A 22,020-nucleotide genomic window follows, 5' to 3' on the forward strand; every position below is an offset into this window, starting at 1 on the left:
CGTTACATGGAGTACAATGTTATTAATAGCCAAGAGAACAGTGAGCTAACATTGTAACACAAATGTCTTGCTCAAATGGAGAATTAAACATGGGAAATGTAATGTTGCAGTGGTCTGGAAGTGAGTTGTTTATGGTTGATCTGTGCTGATAAAATGTAGTTATCAAAAAAAAAAAAAAAGATGGTGGGACGGGCACGGTTTTAGGGAATTTGATGACAGGTGCCTTGAAGGTGGAGAGATGCTCCTTTAGTCTGGAGGAATTGTTGTAAGCACCCAGAAAAGTCTGTCCAAAAGCAGCATAGGAGAAACAATCATCAGAGTGTGTCCAGTTCGTGGCAGCTGACAGGCAGGAGGTGACTCTGCTTTGCTTCTTCTTGCAGCAGGACAAGGCTCTCCAGAGGAAGGGGCTGTGCCCAGAGGTTTGTTCCAAACTTTTCATTCTGGTCATAGTGCAGTGTTTCCCTTTAGGTTCAGGTTTCAAACTTCTGAATGAATTTTTTAACAGTATTGAGAGTTTGAACACATAATTTAGAGTTTATACCAATTTACGTTTTAAAGATGTGTATGAGGTTGAGTTCTTGCCCACATTTTCTCAGCAAAAGTATTTTATTAATTAGGCAATGAAATCTGTCTGCCACACCTAGTTTAAAATGTTGTAGGTACTTTTAAAGTCAAGAGGTGTGCAAGATAGAACCTATTCCAATTTATTTTTTCACAGAATCATAGAATGGTTTGGGTTAGAAGAGACCTTAAATGTTACCTTGTTCCAACTCCTCTTCCATGGACAGGGACACCTTCCACTATCCCAGGTTGCTCCAAGCTCCATCCAACCTGGCCTTGAACACTTTCAGGGATGGGGAATCCACAGCTTCTCTGGGCAATCTATGCCAGGGCCTCACCACACTCACAGTAAAGAATTTCTTCCTAATACCTAAGCTGAACCTGCCCTCTTTCTGTTTGATTCCATCTCCCATTGTCCAGAACGAAATGCCCTGTTTTTTTCCTATACAAAGATGTAAACTATATTTATAAATCTTAGCAATTTACATTTCTAAACCAGCAGATTTCAAAAGGGTACAATCTCCGCGGTTTCTTGAAAACATATTAAAAAGCTAGGACAAGTCAACTGTTCTTTACAGAAAAAAGGATATTTTAGAATGTCTGGGGCTGCACATATATAAAATAAGGTGGTTCTTTCCTCATCTTTTTCATTTCCTTCACTTGAACATAGTTGTGGAGAAGCTTAACCACTCTGGAATACCAGACTACTTTGGTAGGAACATAAATGATGACAGATGCAGCTATTTTGGGGACTCAAAGCTGCTAATCCATGCAATTGTAAAAACACATGAAACTCCATAACAGCTTTTTTGTACCCTGAAACGAAAATGCCCACTTGCACTTCTCTTTGAGCTTAATATTAAGAAATCCAGGCAGTCAGACTTCCCAAGAAATGAGGGTACCTCAAAAATAGAGTCAAAATTTTGGCAACCCAGCAGTAAGTGGAATAGGCAGTTTGTGCTTTCCCTGCAGTGAAAATCCAGCTGTGATCCCCGAGGATGTCAGCAGGCAAGTTTGCATTGGCCCCAAGCTAGGTCTCAAATGACATCATTTAAGATCTACTGCATCACTGCTGTCAGAGGATCCCCTACTACTGTCTGCTCTGAAATGCCAAAGTTTGATCATTTAGAGTCTCCTGTTGGAGGGCACACAGCTGTTTCCTTTTATAATGCGTGGCTGCACATGTGAAAAGGCATCTCTTCTATAAGCATGGGTTGGAAAAATTCCATCAGAGAATCAAACTTGTCCAACCTGTGTAACTTGGACAAAGCTTTCCTTGGAAGCATAGATTTTTGACATAATCTGTCAGTGATGGGTACAAATCAAATTCATTTGAAGATCAGAACTGTAGAAAAGCTGGTTGGCTTCCAGGTTAAGAATAAGGTGGATTGAAGTCCATTTAACAACAATTAATAATAATGGGGGGAACAAGATGATCTACCAAAAATATCTGTAAAAATACAAATAATATAAGGTAATTATTAGTACTATATATTAGAAATCCATTACACAGATTTTCAAGAAAGAGAAAGGACATCTGTTTTTATAGAATTATTTAGTGTAGCAAACAGGACACAAATTCAGTGAAATGTCAGTTTAGAAAATAGCGTTGCACAATTGTTACATTTTGTTTTTACATGACAGGCAGATAGATTTCTCTGTCTGGAAATGCCCTTCATAATTGCTGTCCCTGTTTGTGCCACTGAGGTGACACATCTAGCAAAGGGACAAACATAAAAAAGAAGTGTCCATAGGGAAATTCTGCACAGAAGTTGGAGGTGCAACACCCTATTATACGATGGTGGCCGGGCTGGATTGCTCATCATTGGTTTTAAAGGGCAAGAGTATCATCAAATTGCATTTCTTCTTTCACACTAGGATACCATGAGGTAAAACTGAGGCCTGCCTGAAAGATTAGACTTGCAATGAATGAAAATCATTGAAATAGTAAGCAACTGTGTGGAAAGACTTCCAAAGTAAAAAGTCAGTTGCTTGTTTTATGCAGTTTCTCAACCTGTGTGTTCCCTGTTCACTTGAGAGCATCCACAGATGCTTGGCAGTGCAGGAAATGATGCATAAATCATTACTTCAAGGTCAGTAAATTCACTACTGGAAGTTAAAAGTTACTTGTGGTCAGAGAGAAGCAGTAAAACCTTTTAAATAGAGGCTGAAGAATTGAAATAAAATTTGAACAGACAAATATTCTAATATTATATATGTGTTTCCACTTTTCTTTAATAATGGCTAATTTTAATTTTTGCATTTAAGGGAAATTGTGTCTTTGGCTTTTGGATCTTTTCTGAAAATGAGAAATATCACCATTAATGTGGAAAGCACTTCTTTATGTTTTATGGGAAACTTTTACTCTCTGTGTTTCTACAGAGTGATACTTCAGGTAAAGCTATGACATTAAGAAGAAATTATGAATTTGCTTTTTGCTTCAGCCTTCTGGTGTAGGACAATTACAAATTGCAGCCTCCAGAAAGGGCAGACCACAGCACTGTTCCCCTGCACACTGATGCACTCTGAGATCGACAATCTGGTCATTCCTTCCAGCTCTGGGACTATGAATATTACATGGACACATGGATGCTTTCAGGCACACAAATGAATTTCATCATTTTCTTGTCTCTCTTCCTTGTAGTTATTTTGTACTTTTCTGCTTATTCTTTTACTTAGCATTTGTCTCAGATGTCTTCCTTACTGCCTATGGCCTTCATCTGATTGCCAAGGAATGGAGTTTGGGTGCTGAATCTTTTGGCTCCAAGTCTTCTTCCATCCCTAGCTCAAATAAAAGTGAATTGCTTCTACAAAAGTAAATGCAATAGAGCACTGAACAGTATTGAGGACAGGAGAAATTTTTCATAAGGAATGTTATGTGGCCAGGGGTTTTTTTCCCTATTTCAGGACATGTAATCAATACTGCTAGTTATCCCAAAATACTGTTTTTACATTTTGAGCTTGCCCATTCAGGAGTGATCGTGTACCTAATGTAACAAATGGTCCTAGCTCAAATTTTTCCTACTGTTGGCCTCTTCTTTTAACTTTGCCTTGATGGGTAATTTTTTGTGTAATGGTTTGTATTCGCTTCTGGACCATCATCTTCATTTATCAGGCAAATTCATTATTTCAAGTTTTCCACATTGGCAAACTGATAAAACTCTTATCTCATCTGTTGACTTTGGCAAGCTTCAGTCAAGGCATTGCTGATATAGCATCTGGATCTGCACCTTGTGATCTGTCATGACATCTCGTAATGTGGATTTTCCAAAGGTTTCCAACATGCCATCTGCAACTTTTAATATGCAGCTGTTATTGCTGTCTTTCCCTTTGCTAATTTGTTAATTTCAGTTTTGTTTTTTTTTTTTTTTTTTTTTTTTTTTTTGTAATTTCAGATTTTCAGAAAAAATTATTTTAGGAGCTGTATCTGCATGGTAACTAAATGAATTTTAAAAGCCTGAGGATTGTTATGAACACTGACTCCACCCAAGTCAAACTTTATTGTGGCTATTGATATATGGATATTGGTATTTTCAGCTGTGGGCAGAAAACCAAAAATCCATGCCCATTTGTTTGTCTAATTTACTTACTGACTTGTGTGTGCATGTATGTGTGTGTGTGTGAAGTTGAAATATTTTATCCTGGGCCCAAGGCACAGGTACTGAAGCATAAGAATAAAGGATGAAAACAATTAGGGAATAAACACGATTGCAAGGAAAAATACAATTGCACAGTGTTACAAAGCAAGTTTTGAAATTGGCCCAAGTATGCAAATATTTTCTAATTTAATTTTGAGTAGGGTGTACTTGAAGAGAAATAGGGCCTCTTATAACATCTATTTTTCAAGGAGGGCAGCCTAGCATAAGGAGTGTCCACATAGAACACATTATGTTTTCTATCACCTAAGGCAGTGGTGTGTAACCTTGTATTTAAGCAATGTAATCTTTATGCCAAGTCACTTTGGTTTAAGGCTTGAAGTGCCCATGGGAATCTCCCAGTTCATCAACAGTTTCTGTGTCAAAGTCTTTGAGGTGACACGATGCATCTCAGTGACAAGTTCATCTGGATGCACTTGAAGAATTTTTAAGTGAGATATCATCTTCCTCTACAAAAGTAAAAGGCAACAGGTTTGTAATTGCTTCAGTTGCTTTCAAAAAGTATTATTTTTCTCTTGTCTTTTACATGTCATGCAAAGATGAATAAGCTTTAAAATCTCATTTTTAGCCCTTATTAGCACCTTGCATTTTAAACCACGTTGCTTTACTGTGGAACCATCTCTTCACTGGGTGTTAATAAAAAGCAATTGCAAAAATGGAAAGCAGGATGTAGCTGTCTCTCTCTCCTGTTTACTTTAATTCTGTTTCACACTTTTTCTTTTCATGTGATGTATGTCTGCCAGGTTAATTTAAAATAGGGTTTCCTTTTCTAGGCAAGTAGCAGACCATGTGTTACTTTTGAGAAATATTTTGGGCATCCTATGACAAGACTTATTATTTCTGTACCTTAAAAAGGTAACTTCAGAGCTTTCCTGGAGTCAGGAATACCTTAGCCATTGAGTCAGAACCTCTTCATTTTGCCTTTTAATAACTTCCCAGTTGCAATAATTGTCTGTGTTGTTTTTTCTAAACCCTCCATATGTAAAAAAAAAAAAAATTCTAATTAAGTGAAAACAGACTGAAATGTGACTCATCCTTTTTCTCAGGGATTGGTTTGCAGCTGTAATTTTACTTTCTCTAGCCAAAACCTGAGAATAGTTATAACTAGTCTAACATGATATTATGTTTCTGCTCAACTAAATTAAATCTCAATACTTGTAAAAAAAGTTTCAATAAGAATTATTTTCTTTCAGCCCTCCATTATTAAGTAAATTTGAGCACTCCCCAAATCAGTCCTGCACTCTTGCATGTCTCACTAGACCTTAAAAATCCAGCAGGGAATTTTTGAATAAAAGAGCAGCTTTTAAGTTCCAGTAAGAGGGATTCCTGGTTGATGACTGCACAGCTGTTGTAACCTCATTGTTCAGGGGAAAATGAGGTATTCCTTAGCATAATGCTCAATTTCCAATCTCTCTCTGTATTTTCTGGGGAACTTTGCTCTGAGACCAAAAAAACCCCACTTTTAACATTGCATTGCTACAGAAATACACAGGAAGTTAAATTTTGATACATTATAAATTCTTTGGTTCCAAAATGCTTTAGCTCACAATCTCTCTGTTTGCTTTATTATTTTATTAGCCTGGCTGGGAAAAAAAGACTTTCAAGTTCTTATGTGGGAGGAGGAGGGAGGAGCAAATAGATTAACATCTGAGAGAGAATTACAAAGCTGGGAAATAAAAATAGCTTTTGGGAGAGCAGTGTCAAGTGAGTCAGACTTTTGGTCAGGGACTCGGATGAAGCAGGGCTGGGTGGAGGAGAGAGCCAGCTGCTGAGGGATGGCCTGGTGGGAGGATGCTTGGCCATCTGATGGAAAGGGGAAATCTCAGGCACGTCTGCTGCCTGAAGAAGATGGGATTTTAAAGTCAAGATGATTTACTTCATGTTTCTCAGCTCTCTTAATCTAGCCAGAATTGTGTTTCTTGGAATTTGCAGACCTTTGAGCGTCCTCAGTTGGGCACTTGCATGAAGCTTGCACAGAACTCTTTGAAGCAGTTTTTGGCTTTTGAGCTGGTTTGAAAGAGTTTTGGTTCTGTTTGGCTCTGCCCTAGCCCTGACCTGCTTTTAAAGCCCTAGCAGCTTTCATAGCAATTTAAAGGGATGTATTGGAACCCTAGAGGTGGAAATGGATCCTGAGGAAACAGGACCCTGCCAAACAAGGGATCAATCGTGTCCAATCCCCAGAGCTGCTGCGTGAGCCCTTCTGGAATTTCATCACTGGGAGCAGACACCAGCAGCTCTCCTCATGGCCAGGTCTCTTTCTGAGGAGTGGGAAAGCTCAGAGAACAAGAGGCTGAGTCTCATGGATGAGCCCTCATTTGAACTGGCACGTGTTGGGCTGCCAGGCTTGAGTCCCTTGCTGTCCCCTGGCAGTGTGGGGACAATGGGAGGAGCGGTGCTGCTGTGAGCCACGGATGTTGGCAGCTCCAGATCCAGCTCCCAGAGCTAAGACTAAGCTAGCACAAAACCAAAGCCAAAAAAGTTGATTAGTCTGTTGAAACATACTATGGCTTTTGCAATTTTAAATTATAATCTGGCTTACGGTCATAATAAGCCATGAAAATGAGCAGTCATTCAAAAGATCTGCAGCTGTAGGAGAGTGTTTTGCTCTCAACAAATGTATAAAATGTCAGTTAAGTTTAATGAGACTTATGCAGGTGCATGATGACCTTGGGATTTCAAAGTATTTCATTTTTTGTTTGAGTACTAGTGACTGAATTTGCCTGCCTGGCACACAGCTGTCTTTCTTACAAAAATATTTAACTCCAGTTAGCCACAGTCCCAGATAAGGGACTGTGCTGATTTCACTGGATTTCCCCAAAAAGTTCTGTAATTACTCATTAAGTTAGAGTATACACATAATTATGAAACTGAATGGGACATTACACCTTAGTGGAGGGGGGTCATTCCACAGAAATTCTGCATTCATCAGTTCAAATGTGAAAAAGTAATATTTACATGAGTTTGCTAGCTCTTTACTTTAGAAGTACATTTCCCTTTAAAGGGATACCATGCCAGTCTTAAAGGATATGGAAAAAGTATCCACTGGGAACATTTTCCTAGATTGTTAAATCAAAAGCTACTCAAGTGCCTTAGTCATAATTTTTCCTTCAGAAATGGAGGAAATAGGTGAATTTGTAGAATTCCAGGACCAACAGAGATAACTTGGAGAAGGACTAAGTTCCATAGGTCTGGTGTAGATTGTGAATGTTTGCTAAAGAAGCAGATCAAACTTCAGTTAGTTATGTCTGTCCTCAAAAATATGGATAGATTCACTTTTGAATAAAAACAGGAAAAAAACTATTAGAGCATGCTTGTCAGGATAAGTATGGGGCATATATATGTTTAGAGAGGAGTATTGTAGACAAGCCAAGCTGTAGGATTAAAGCCTTTCAGTAGCCCCTGTGTAAATGTGAGTGAACAAAAGACAGAACTACTTTTGTTATATCCATCTTATTGATAATGGACAATGATTTCCACGAAGGCTGGTAAATATCACAGAGTTTAGTTTCAATAGCAATTACAATAATTGTTTCTGCAGTTTCTTTGACTAATTTCTCACCATCGTTAGAAAACCAGCATTTGGCTTTGAGTTTTCTGACATTGGCTGACCTCTGTGTTCAGAGCATTTAGAGCTGACTTGAATCTGACTGTGTAAATGTGACACTAAATAAAGCTTGAAAATAAACAACTGCAAACAGCCTTTAGATGAATTGAAGGATTTACTGAAGCATCCACTGTTGTAGAAACTAATGGTTCTTTGGGTACAACATACAGAGTTTTAAGACCTTACAATAGCACTGAAGGGGTATGCTGTTGAAAGGGATCCAGCTTCATGAAAATAAAGGAATCATTCTATAATTATTTAGCTGTTCTTTTCTTTCCTATATGACTTTGGGTAGTGACTTTTTTTTGAATACTTTAGTTCAAAAGCTTGAATACTTTAGTTCCTGCAAAAAGTGCATGATTTGACCATGTTCCTGTTTACAGAGACCTGTTCTCTGCCAAAGAAAATATTTGTCTGTGTACCACTCTAACTAAGTACTTCCTCTAGTCTGTGTGTGTGTTAGGTTCAGCTTGGCCTTCTGATGGTCTGTTGGAGCCCATATATGTAAGATCGTGGGCTTTTAAAATTCCTTGTTATAGGTCTAGCAGCAAATATTCAAATAGCCGCTGCAAAATTGCTATAACAGTGTTGTATTGAGGTCTGATATTCACAGAGAGTGTAAAAGGCCCCGTGCACCTTGTTGGTTTTTCTACCACAATCTGTATTTTGTTATTTTGCCGGTGGCAGGCAAGTTGCTTTCCTTTGCCGAGGTGGAAATCCTATTCCAGGACATGCTTTAGCAGGTCAGTGGGCTGAGTTTCTTCTAGTACTGATCCTGAAGCTGTAGTGCAATGAGCTCTGTGTAGTCTATTGGCCCCCCATCATTGAAAATGGCTGTATTCTACAATTTGAGTGATTTTTCAGGGGCCTAAAAATTATCCTTCATGAGTATAAATAGTATTTTTAAATATCTGTGGCACTGAGGAGAGGTTAGAAGTAACGTTTTCCCCCTCCCTCCTCTTTCTATTTTCTATACATTAGAAACCTCACAAGATTATTCAGAAGGGCTGGTGTACAAGCCTCAATCTAAGATTTAAAAAAGCTAAAAAAAGAAAAAGAGAAGAGATATTAAATAAACTGGGTCCTGAAGACTGTTTAAGCCCTAGGAATATTTGCCTAAATGCTGATGATTTTTTAAAGGTTTGCTATTTCCTTGAGTTAACATCTGCGTGGAGCCCTGTGGCTTTAGGGGGGCTTGTGAGATTTTTGACAATTCCTAAGGGAGTCTTACAGGTAAGACTGGGATCATTGTCAAGTTCCTGACAGGACTTTACCTCTGACATGTGTTTTTTTTCTCTCCAGTGGGACATTGTCACAGGCTTCCTGAATGCAAATAAATTAGGTCAAGATTTTATATTAAAACTTTTCTGTATTCTTAGAAGAGTAGGGCCAGAATTTCGCACAAGTCTTTTATTCTTAGGTGTAATTCTAAAAAGAGTTCCAAGACACAGATGGAAAAATCTGAAAATTCTTCCAGCTTCATTAAAATTGTATATGAATTGACATTTTCTACTGCAACCTTTGTCAGTAATAATAAAAAATATTATATTAATTGATAATAGCAGATAGTTAAAACTTGCATTCTAGCTGCAAAGGATAAGGTTTTTTTAACACTAAGCAAAACCACATACTTTATCCTGCTTGAAATGATCCTTCATGCAATTTAAACTTTGCTCTTCATAGGAGAATTAGTGCATTGCTGAATGTTGGAAGTATAGAGAAGAAATTGAATGAGAATTTTCATCTATGTTTTCTACCCAGTGTATGAGATGTTTAAGTATAAGGATAAAAATAGCCAATTACAATGAAACATTTAATTCCCAGTACCACAAAATCTATGGAACATCAAGTACTTGCTGTTCAGGCCTGTCTTCTTCCTGAAGATGTGATTGGGAGTATTTAAGAGACAATATAATGGTCACATTAAACAAACAAAGCCAAACAATCCTTCTGAAAGTACCCTGAAAGATTGGTAAGAATATCATGATCAAAATGATAATACGATATGAAATATTAATAAACCAGCCTGGTCTCAAGAAATACAAGTAACTCATACCTATACTTGGTTTTGTGCTTGGATTAAGTAAAAAAAAGGTTAGTCAAATAAATTTTGAATATATGTGTCAATTAGAAATATAAAATGGTGGACATGGAATGAAGTGGACAGAGACTATTAAAAATCTGTCTTCCTACTGCCCATGTGCAGAGTGCCCTGCAGTGGGGGCTGCACTGCATGGGTAATTTCCTACAGGACTGGGTTTGGTTAGGGGACCCACATAGAAAGCACTTTAGCTGATAGAAATCAGCATGGTGAGAGAGATCTCTGGGGTTTGCCACATTTTGTGCAGGGCTTTTTCACACATGGCTCAGTTTGTGTGGGCTTTGCTCTGTGTAGCAGTGGTCAGATTTGATTTGCCTGCTGAGGTGATGTGGGTGTAATTTAATGTCTCAGTAGATTTGAGGAAGAGTATATGTGACATGCTCTGGTACTTTTAAAGTACCTGAATATGAATAATTTATGGAAGCCCTTGCTTTCTAACAAGAACTCTCAATCTTTTCCAGATAGCAAACAGCCATTAACTGAGGGGAAAACGAGCAGTCCAGTTACCTGTCACTTATCTCTGTCACTTATCTCCCCCCATCGCTGGATCCAGGGTTACAAGATGAGGTTGTGTCCATGTGCTGCAGGGCCACCAGATTTGAGTATTTCAGCTGCTGCCAGAAATGACATAACAAGAAGTATAAGAAGATTTTGTATAGAAGTTTTTGCCTGCCATGAGGATCTTAAGGTAGGGGGATTTTTGAGAAGCAAATAAGTTATGCTATTGTGGAAATGTACAACCATCTTTAAGGTTTAATAGCTATTTTCTGAAATGACTGAGGCTCATCTGAGCTATCAATCTTTAAAAAGGGTAAGAGGCTGCTTTCCTGAACTACATCATGAAAGCAATCAGTTGAGGCAAAATAAAGCATATCAGTGAGGAAGGAGAGTAGATATTCTCTTCTACAATCTGCTTCAGCCCATTAACCAGATGAAAATCCACTTGGTGATGGGTCGTAACTTTGAAAATAAGTCTACCTCATAAAGAGTTCTGCATTGAAATAAAAATTTCCAAAAGTTTTCTAAAAGGGCTCAGTTTGCACATTTTTCCACAGCAAAAATTAAATGTAAACTTGATGAATTGTTTCTGAGTAAACTATGTTTTCAATTAGCACTTAATGTTTAAAGGCAGTCCAAAATGTGCTCCACACATGCATTCACAGAATCTTAGTGCAATAAGGCTCATAAAAGCTATAAAATATTGGAAAGGAGACAGCATGGAAAGGAAATGGAAAAGTAAAGCAGGCAGAATTAGAGAAACTCTTTTGCATTCTCTATTTGAACCTACACAGCTGTACTGACATTTATTTAATGTCCTGGGCTTATAGTTCTAGTAGTGACACCAACACCCCCAGTGCTAGAATTATAACTCTGTTACAGAAATTTTTCTTTCTTTTAGTTTTGTGTGAATGTGATGCATAAATTCAAGTCTTAAATCCCTGACCCATGCAAATTCTGATTCCTTTTTCTCTATTACATCCTTCCACTGCTGTTGCTATTCCTCTTTCTTTTATTAATTATCCATAATTTTGTTCATGTTGGCACAGTTTTTCCCTGGCTGCTTAAAAGAAAGAAATAGGGAATGTTCATGTCAACATGGAAAATACTAAAAATATGACAAGTTTTCCTTTTTCATGATTTAAAATTGCTTTTAAATTGGGTTTTATGAATGCCCTAGTTTTCCATTTATCAGATCTTACTACCTGATAGTGGTAGATCCTATTTTATAGAAGAGGACTTACTTTTAAGAAAGAAGATAGCCTTTATATAAATTACATTTTCTTGCTAGAAGAAAAATCGTGCTCAAAAGAATCTAAAAGGTTCATCTTGACTATTCCAGTCCTTTAAGCAGATGAAAGTTTATGTATTAACAGAGTAATGAAAGGATGGGTAAAAAAGGGGTGGAAGCTTCCATGGCAAGAGAATACATTAAATCAGCAGCTGAAATATTGCTGTTAACCTCAACTGGGGCAATCTTTCACCCTTGTGTCTATTGCTTTGAGTTGGTGTCACAAATGCCTACCCCAAAATTATTAAATCTGTTTTTACTTACTAATTAAAGATATTAAATAATGTATCTTAAGAAGGTTACCTTATAGAAATCTGAGAAATTCCAGTAAGATGCTGAGCAAGCTAAGTTCCTTTTGTCAATGGAGCTGAGGCCTTTCCCAATTTTAAATGGTAAGTAAGTGGAATCAAAGGCGCTTCACCTATCCAGATCAAAAACCAACATGTTTAAAATTGTGGTTTTTTTGGAAAATGTATATTTAGTATAGGGCATTATATCATAGAATATGTTGAGTTGGAAGGGATCCATCATAATCATCCAACTCATGGCCAAGCATAGCACACCCCAAGAATCCCACCATGTGCCTGAGAATGTTGTCCAAATGTGTCTATAGATACTGAACATTCTCTAAACATCTGCTAAGGTTTTTTTTACATGGGAAACAATATCCTGTGTAAATGGATCCCTTCAGTCCTGCTTTATAATATGTGTAAAGTCACAGGCACTTTGTTTCATATGGATGTAGTGATAAATGTGGGATTTTTAGGGGGGAAAAATATATTCCTTATTTTAGTGGCCCTTTCCCTGTGAGAGAAGACACTCCCTGGACCTGTCTCCACTTTTGGCTTGCACAGTGCCCCATCTGCTCAGGACACTCCCTTCTGCAGGCCACCCAGGGTGGTTCCCCCATAGCTCCCTGCAGGCGGCAGGCTCAGGCCCAAAGCAACGGCTGACAAAGTCTCAGTTTGAGCTCACACACATTCCGGTGCATTTGGTCACCTTGGGGTTTGTCTTACTTGGAAACCTACTCTGTAGAGCTTGATCAGTAACTAAGTTTCCTTGGACCATTATGTATGTACTTTTCTCTAAGATTAATTTAACATATGTGTTCTGTGACTGGCTTGGTAATCACCAAAGTCCCTCCTGGAGCTGCTTTAGCCATTCTCCAGTCACATCTGTAGGCCAGCTCTGTTAATTGGCTTGTAGTGTACAGGCTTCTCAGCATTTTTATTTTGCTAGGAAATCAGATGTAACTTGGGAGCAATGTGGTTTGTAGGACTGCATTCTGAACTTCTTTCTCATGTTATGGTTGGTAAGAATGTTGCTATAAACTTAAATGTTTTATTGCCCAGGCTTCAAGCAGATGACTCCATCAGCTTTGGATGTTCTGCAAATTCAATTCTAAGGCTGAAGATCAATGCTTTAAAATAAGAGTGTAATGATAGGGAAAACAATTGGCTGGGATATTTACTATACTTTGGTCACAGCCTGATACTTTTGGTCTCATGGAGTCACATCCCATTTGGCCAATGGGATGTTACTCCATGAGACCAAAATGGAAACCATGGGCTCTTTTCTTACCCAAGCTGAAACACTCTTAGGTCCATACCTTGCACATTAATACAGGTGACTACAGGACTCCATCTGCATGAGATTTTAGATAGGAGCATGGGCAATGAATTTAATTGAGCTCCTGTTCTTTCAGTGGGGTCATTGATGCTTCTTACATTGTGAGAATAAATGCTGTAATATTTCTGAATATGTGAAACCTGCAGCAATTTAAATTTTAAATTAAAATTCACATTTGTTTAAATATACAGCAACAGATACAAAACTTAAACAACCATGGAAGAAATCAATACATAAGATTTTAATCATGTCCTTAGTTTACACAATTTAAACTCTCAAATACAGATACAGTGGGTTTTTTTTCTTGAAGACAAGTTGTGTTATACTGGGACATGATGACAAGTTACCAAATGCCTCATTTTGTGCTTGGGGCTGCACTGAGCGTATTAAAGCATAGTTCAGTGGTCTGAAATGTTAAGACAAAGTAATTCTTCATAGTCTTGGACATGAATTTTAAAATAGAAGAATGAAAATGAAATAATACTATTTTAAAACTGTGGATAAAGTTTAGTGGTGGGGATTAAGTAATCCTGAGTCTCAACATTTTATAACAAGCTTATGCCCACAAGAGAATAGAGTTAAAGATAAAGTTTCAGCCAAATTCTTTCTTTACAGTCCCATTGGTTAAAGTGATTTGCTAGGTCAGAAAAAATATTTGCCTTATGAATATGCTTGTTGCAAAGGTCTTTAACTCCTTTTGCAGGGACTTTCAGTCAGTGAAACAGAACAAAGTAAGCTATCTTAGGGTTCTCAGGTAAATTAATTAAATATTAGGAAAACCAGTGAAGGCCATTGGCTGGGACCCATTTGAATTACAGATTAGCATTTGCCCTTGCCACTTAGGTGGGTAGCTTGCTGTGATCCTTTTATGTTCTCACTTAATCAGTTTAAATTCTTAGGCAGACAGAAGCCAGCTTGACAATGAATTTGTAATAAGGAATAAAATAATGATGCTGTTTTTCCTGTTCTAGGTAAAGAATAAGTATAATTTTCAGAGGACTTCATGCAAGACTTACCCTAATTATTTTCCTAATTAATTCCTTGACTTTTTTGCTTAGACTAATGTTGAGTTTAATTAAATTGAGACATTCTAAAGGAAGGGCTGCCAGTGCCAATAACTTATTGAACTTACTGGGTTTGGAGTTCCTCATAGCAAAAGCCTATTTATGGTGACTGACATAATCCAAGACTCCTCACTAGTAGTTTTAAAGCAAAGTATCATCTTGTGTCCCAAAATTAAAAATAAACTGAAACAACATTACAAAGGTATTTTGCAACCAAGAAAGGTATTTTGCAACCAAGAAAGATATTTTTCCTCTATTAGGACTTAAATTCATTTATTAAACCTTCCTACTCAAAGGCTGATGGGAATATTCTCCTACAACTGGGCAGCAGCGTTACTGGTGTAGCATTATTTAAATCTCTACCTATACTAGGTTTTTTTGTGGATTTCTCTGCAGGAAGATTATGATTTGGAGGCTGTGCAGTTTGGAATCTAGTCCATTTAAAATATGATTGAAAAGTATTATAATATTCCTCTGTTTTAATTCTTGCCCTTTTCTGTAGTTTCCTATTACATTTTCTCATTTTAAATAGCAGAATTTTCTTTCCTTTTACTATGTGAAAGACCTGTATAAAATGGGGAAACTGATTCCTCATGCAGTAATGGTCTTAAAAGTGCAAAGTGAACACACTTCAAAGGTGGAACTATTTTCCCCTCATATATTATTTCAGTCATGTTCATTTTAATGGTTAATTCCAAGAAAGGGCAAGCATTTTATGTGGACTATATTTTTGCAAGTTAAGTATACGGTGTGGAAATTTCCTGCCTTTTTTTTTAAGCTAAGTGTGTGATCGAAGAAGTTATACAAGGTGGAAATTTCAAACAGCACTTACTGTGCATTTAACTGCCTACATAAAACTTGATGGCAACTCTCACATTGGCGTGAGCTCCCTTTGGTGAAACCACACTGCTTTTGAAAATCTTGCTTGTCTTTGAACAGATACCCTTTGAATTCAGCTAGAGTTTATTTCCAGTTTCCATGAATCCACTGATTTCATATTGATCTAAAACACTGGTGCAGGTTCTCATACGTAGCAGATGGCTCACACATTTATGTGAAGATACTTTCTATCAGCTTGGCACAGATTATTTTAGAACAGGAGCGCTGTCACAGTGTATGTAACAGTGTGAAAGGTGAGAGAGGCTCTTAAACTCCACTGGAGAGACCCTCATGGAGATTGGATTTTAATTGCTCATATGCATGCATGCTCGGATGCATCTGAAGATGCTAATTGGGTTTTTCTGCCCTGACTTTGAGATTTTGAAGGGTTTAAGTGTGTGAATTATATTTTAATATATTTCTGTGTCCTCACAATTACATAAGAGTATTCCCTAGCCACATCTATCGCTCACAATGTGCTTTGACTTTTGAGTAATTTTGAATTTTACATATGACTTTTAGGTCAGATAACTTACAGTACTGACTTACCAGCTAAAAGTAGGTAATAGCAGCTAACAGGATATTAGGGAGTATTTATATATATATAGTTATATATTTTTTCAGAGTATTGTATCTTGACATTTCTAGGAGTGTCCTAGCTTCGGGGAACTCTCATTTCATCGAGACTTTTTAGAGCTGATCACTGAGTAGACACTCCTTCTGTGTGAAGATTTTGCTGTTGCGATTTGTCGTTTCCCTACCTGTTGTATAAAAATTCTTAAAACATGAAGATTGCTCCAATGTGAAGCATGAAACACCTCCCCTGTGAAGACAGGCTGGAGTAGTTGGGGTTGTTCAGCCTGGAGAGGGCTCTGGGGAGACTTTATAGTATCCTGCCAGTACTCAAAGGGGGTCTGTCGGAAAGATGGGGACACACATTTTGGCAGGGTCTGTTGCAATTGGACAAGGGGTAATGTTTTTAAACCAAAAGAATGTAGGTTCAGACTAGGTATAAAGAAGAATTTTATGTTAAGAGTGATGAAATACTGGAAAAGGAGTCCCAGAGAAGTGGTGGATGCCCCATGTCTGGAAACCTTCAATGTCAGGCTGGACAGAGCTCTGAGAAGCCTCATCTATTTGAAGATGTCCCTTCTTGTTGCAGGGGGCTTGGACTAGATGACTTATAAAGGTCCTTTACAACCTTAACTCTTCTGTGATTCTATTAGAAAGTGATTTTTAAATTATGTCATATCCCTTTTTCATCTCCTGTGAGTAATCAGCCACAAATTGGTAGCTGAGGCAATCCTGAATTCAAAGTGTCTCCTACTGGTAGAAAGAGCCTGGTTTTGTTTCCTGCTTTTCCACATTTATTCCTCTACTGAGATGGACTAGACAAAGAGGATTCAGTCCTATGACTTCTGCAGTCTCTCTGTCTACTAAATTAGGTGTGGTTATATACTGTAAACTGGACGTATAACAATGAAGGTGGATTGGGGAAGAATCTGCTCCAGGAATTGGGGCCCAGGATTCTCCTCCCAAGGAATTTTCTTCTTGTGTAAGTTTTCCTTGGCACAGAAAAAAAATGAGCTCCAAAAAAGGCTTTACTAGTGAATCCATGACCTTGGGCTAATTTGCGAAATTCCACATTCCTCTGTTCTTACAGAATCCTAAAATCTATGGAAAAAAGTGAAAAAAAAAACCTGGAGAGAAATTGCTGCATAAATATACAATATTATTCTATGCAATGTTGGCTTCTCCCCTGTTGAGAGGAAGAAGGGAGAAGTGACTCTGAGTATACTTGGAATTAATTATCTGCCCACTCTTAATTACCTGGTCTGACTCAATTCACAGTAGTGGTACCTGAAGATTTTCTCTCACTCAAATCCAGTGGAATGCTATCAAATAGCTTGGACCTGGAAGTGAATTTGTTTAAATGAAAAATGATAGACTTAATGATTCCATATGATGCTTGTAATGAATCTGAAACCATCTCTAAGTGCAGAACCATGATAAAAGGATGGATTTGTAAGGGAGTGTAAGGGCATGGATTCAATTTGTACCCTTTGCTATTCTATTGTTAATCCGTTTCGGTTGTGTGCATAACTTGGTGGTGGGACCAAAGCAGAATTAGATATGAAGGACAACTTTTAGATATCACTGTAGGAATCTCTCCTAGGAGTGAAATCACAGAATGTATCTTTGAATACCTCAGGGAAAAAAAAAAGTGTCAAGACAGCTTGGTGCAAGAGGGTAGGGAACTTTGATGTTGTTCTCTTTCAGTGCATTTTTACAGTCATCTCTGGTTTTGCTATTCGAGTAGGTTTGATGTAGCATTGCAGGACTGTAACCCATTTTCTGGGTTACTTTTCTTCTTCTGGGCACTCTGGTCTTTTGAAGAGACAGAAGAAAACTTCACAGGCTTTAGGATTCTGCATCACTGAGGGTGCTAAATAATCCTGTGATTAGCCAGGGAATTTCCAATCTATGAATCCAGGTGAAGATGTTTACTTCAAATAGGGTTGTTCTCAAGCTGAAATAGCTGAACACAGAAAATCTTCCAGCAGATGAATCTGTATTTCCCTGCAGCAGGTATAGATGACCCCATTCTTAGCTAATGAGGGGATTAGTGACTGAGCTTCCTTTCAGCAGACCATAAACACTGTGGGAAGAAAGAAATTTAACATTCTACTCCCAGTTGCAAGTGATCCACAAAAGAGAGATTTGCTTAGTGCTCACGCTAGAATGCTAATTAAGGCACATTGTTAAGGGCTAAATACTAGGCTGGGGCTTAGGTAGATTTGTCAGGGAACAGGGGCAGAGAAGAAAAGCAGGTATTTGGATAGTTTGAGCAAGCATTCTGGTATTAAAAATGTAGAGCATCTTCCAGTGATTCCCAACTGGTAGGACAGTAAATATAAACCACGTAGGCATTCGAGGAAAGATTAGTCTGCAAAAGAATTCATTTGAGAATGATTATTTCCCTGTGGGTGAAGGGGGCTTATTTCTAAGTTGCTGAAGCAAGCTGCCTTATTTTAGCTCCGTGAGCCCCTCTCAAGGGACTGGAGTCCTGATTGATAACACAGCGAGGCAGGGGGCAGTTATCAGGGGAGAGGAGGAAATCCTCCGCTGGCGTGCTGGAAGCGATCAGTTCCTAATAAGGGAATCGGCTCCAAATGGAGTTATACCCTCCATTTCCAGGAAGCGTGCGCTGGGTGTGGGAAAAGCAGAGCTTTCTCTTCCTGACAGCTTCTTAAAACTCTGCTTTTGCTCGCTTAATAAATGGTCCTGAAAAAGCACATGCACTGCACAGCAGCAGGAAAGTATACCGCAAGTGTGCTCGTAAAGAGAAAAGTTCAAGGAAGAGTGAAGCCAGCTCTGATTCGGTTATTTACCATCAATCAGACTGTTGCTTGCCAGGGAGTGGATGGTTAGGAGCCTGAACGAGCTGAAAAGGGGCAGGAAGAAAGTGGAGGCAGCATTCTTCCTATTTAAAGCTGCATCCCCTGAAAGGAGTGTTTGCAGACTGCGCTGGAGCTGGTGCTGAAAAGAGGGCTCGCAGACTTTGTCCTGGAACTGATGGGGAAAGGCAGAACGACTCCTCAGCTGGCTTCATGGTGCTAAAATAACCTTACGATTCTGCACTTTTTGCTGCCCAGGGAGGATACATGTCTAATATCTAGGCATGATGGCAGTCTTGGTACAAACGAGAACTTTTTTCATCCTCGCTGCTTTATTAGGCCGATTTGTAACTATAAAAGCGCAAGAAGTGGAAGAGTATGAAGGTGGTGAGTTTCTCTCTACCTCTGAAACAATTATCATAATCTCCCTCTTTGCATGCGGTGTGTTTATTGTGTGTTTTGGCTAATAAGTGGAGCGGAAAACCTCTGGGATAGGAGAGTAAGACTTTTGCTTTCACGTATTGCGAAGGGGGCAGAGAGGGGTTTGCGCTTTGGCTTTTTGAGCGGAAAGCCGAGGTTTGCGGCGCTCGCTGCGGGCGCAGAGCGGGAGGGGCGGTCAAAGGCCAAGTGCTGCCGCGGGGCGCTCGGGCTGAGCCCCCCGTCCCGGAGGGACTGCGGCCGCTGGGAAGTTCCCAACAAAAGAAAGGGCTTGGGACGCGGCTGGAGGGCAGCTGGGCAAGCGAGCTGGGAGAGTAAACAGCGAAGCCTCGCAGGGTGGAGTCGTTTGAGCCGAACTACATCTGCTTTCTCATATTCTTTGTTTTAGAGAAATGCAGAAACGTGGATTCTCCCTTATTTCACCCCTCCCCCCTCCTCCTTTCCTTTTCATCTTCCTTTCTTTCCTTCTCGGGCTCGTTTTCCCCCAGGCTCCTGCGGAGGGGCTGCCTGACGCCGAGGATGGCACAGAGCCTCCCCTCCGCCCGCGGAGCGGGGCAGCGGCGGCTCGGGGCGAGCTCCGTGCGGGCAGGAGCGCTGGGCTGCGAGCCTCACCCGCCCCCCTGCACTGACTGCGGCTGCTTGGTAGCCCTTCGTGTTTAGTGCCACTGCAGTGCCTGCGAGGGACACACTGATGGGCAGGAGAAGGCATAGTGACTGTACTCTTTCATCAGTCGGGATGGATGTCGTGATCGGTGTTGATTTCCTGAAATGTGAGCAGGCTGGTGGTGGGACACTCTGGAGCTATTGTACTCCCGAGCGTACTTCCTAGCCTTCTTATATGTAACACTGGATTCTTTTCCAAATTGTGCCCAACAAAGTCCCTTTGTAGGGCATTCCAGCACATTGTAGGATGTACCCTCCAATGCAGTTTGCACTTACTTTGTCGTGTGTTTTTAAGAGTCTAATTTTTCTTAACTGAACCTCTGAGTTTTTAAGAGTCTAATTTTTCTGTAACTGAACCTCTCTGGTAAAACGCTGGATTGCGTAAGTGAGGAGGAGTCAAATCCTGATGAATAAACCAGTGCAATATTTCTGAAACTTTTGTTCTGCAAAGCAAAATGAGACTGTCCTACCCGTGCACAGCTGTGTGAGAAGTCCCATAGAGGGGGCACTTTATATAAACTTCTGAGTGTAATTCATATACTTGCCATAAAGGGAGGCATATATTATGCATTTTTCAATTATATGTAATACCAAACAAAACACTTGTGAAAATACTGACTTCATTTTTGGTATCCATTTAATAAAAAATATAGCTTTTTGCCTATTTAAGAAAAATTGTAAAATTTATATGAGTTTTCTGTGGGGTTATTACATTTACTAGATTTTTGGAATGATGGAAATTATGGGATAAGGCAGTAATGTAGCAACAGGTTCTGGGATGTATTTCTTATGTGCTGATGGCTGAGGCCACTGAGAGGTACGTGGTAAGTCAGAGAGCAAAATATGTTGTAATAAATTAGTGACATCTGTTTACACTTACATCACTTATTCATCTTCCTGTTTGAGAATTAATAGCTTTTGTCTACTATGCAGACCCTTTTCCAATGTTCATTATATTAAAAGAAAACCAAACCCAGACCTATTTTAATGTGGTGTGAGGGTTGGTGCAGTGAAGATAGAAGTAGGGTGTATTCTACACATTGGTCTGGTTTAATTGCATAAGAAAGGGATTTCACCTTTCATTTAGTTCCTGATTGAAGCCTACAAATACTGAAGAGTGGGCAGGTTTTACCCTTAGTTTGTCTTGGATTTGGTATTTGTGTAGAGGTCCAACATCAGCCAACATTGTATTTTACTGCAGGTGACTTTGTCTGTAGAGCTGCTTTATTTCTCATTCACTTATGTACTACTTGAATATAGGTACTACCAGATAAACAAATATTAGAGATATCTGGTAAAGGAAGAAGGGCACTTCAGGAAGTGTAGATTAGAAAAATCTATCAACTTTCAGAAAGGATGTAAACCAGTGTTGTACCAGCCATTTTTCATGACAATCCTAGAAAAAACAAGGATTGAATGCTGCTTGTCAACTTTAGACGCAGTGGCAGAAAGAAATAGCTTTTGTGGTAGTATGTTACAGAATTTATCATAAGGGGGATTGATATTGAATATAACAAAGCAGATAATATAGTTAAAATCCTTAATGAAAGAACTGTAATGCTTCAAACCAAACAAACTGCTTACCTTTTTGTCAATTACCATTCCTTTACCAATTATCATTCCTGTGCTTTTAAGTTATGCCAGTTTCTTTATTATTTTTTTTCCTCTTGAAACCCTTGCAGATTGATCTGTTCTGCTCAAGAGCACTTGGCTGGTAGTGCTACATGGTGCCCGTGCTTAAAATGCATGTAAAAATGTGAAAACCAGACTATTACAGCAAAATTGGTCATTTTGAGACTGGTTAAATGTGCCTTTTTAAAAGTTATTTATCAATAAGGTCAGTGCTGCAAAATCCTAGAAGGGCTAAAAGATCCTGGTTTTAATTTCTTTGTAGAGACTTGGTTTAGTTCAGAAATGCAACAGGATCAGAAAGTGCCCAGGAGGTGACTGAAATTTTGTGCTGTTTAAGTGCCGAATACCTGAAAGCTCTGAACCTTTCATGCAGGGTTTTCCACACAACTCTACAGTCCTTCCTCTTTCCCTAGGGCTTGGCATAGAGGGAACTACTAGCAGAAGCAGGATGTGCTTCTGGGACCCTTTCCCATCCCCTTGGGAGGGTAAAAGTTTTTTAAAAATAAATTAGAAACACACCTTTAGTAGAAAATCAGTACATTTGGATCGGATTTGAACTTGTGGGAATCACCTTGTTCAAGAAGAAATGTCTGTGCAAATTGCCTG

At 38.9% G+C, this 22,020-nt stretch overlaps 1 protein-coding gene across 3 annotated transcripts in view; it reads left to right on the forward strand.

Annotated features, from left to right (window-relative positions):
• COL5A2 (collagen type V alpha 2 chain) overlaps window positions 1-22,020 on the forward strand; it is a 128,105-nt gene that overhangs the window by 12,400 nt on the left and 93,685 nt on the right. Inside the window, exon 1 of one of the 3 annotated variants that reach the window (XM_063162538.1) lies at window positions 18,488-19,068. The exons of 1 other annotated variant lie outside the window; for it this stretch is intronic. In XM_063162538.1, coding sequence (XP_063018608.1) covers window positions 18,966-19,068 — 103 coding nt within the window. In that variant the 5' untranslated portion in view covers window positions 18,488-18,965. Of the gene's footprint in view, window positions 1-18,487; window positions 19,069-22,020 lie in introns of those variants that run through there. One more of the 3 variants, XM_063162539.1, reaches the window with a different exon arrangement.

Source organism: Melospiza melodia, chromosome 8, assembly GCF_035770615.1.
Source record: "Melospiza melodia melodia isolate bMelMel2 chromosome 8, bMelMel2.pri, whole genome shotgun sequence".
Classification (NCBI taxonomy): Eukaryota; Metazoa; Chordata; class Aves; order Passeriformes; family Passerellidae; genus Melospiza; species Melospiza melodia.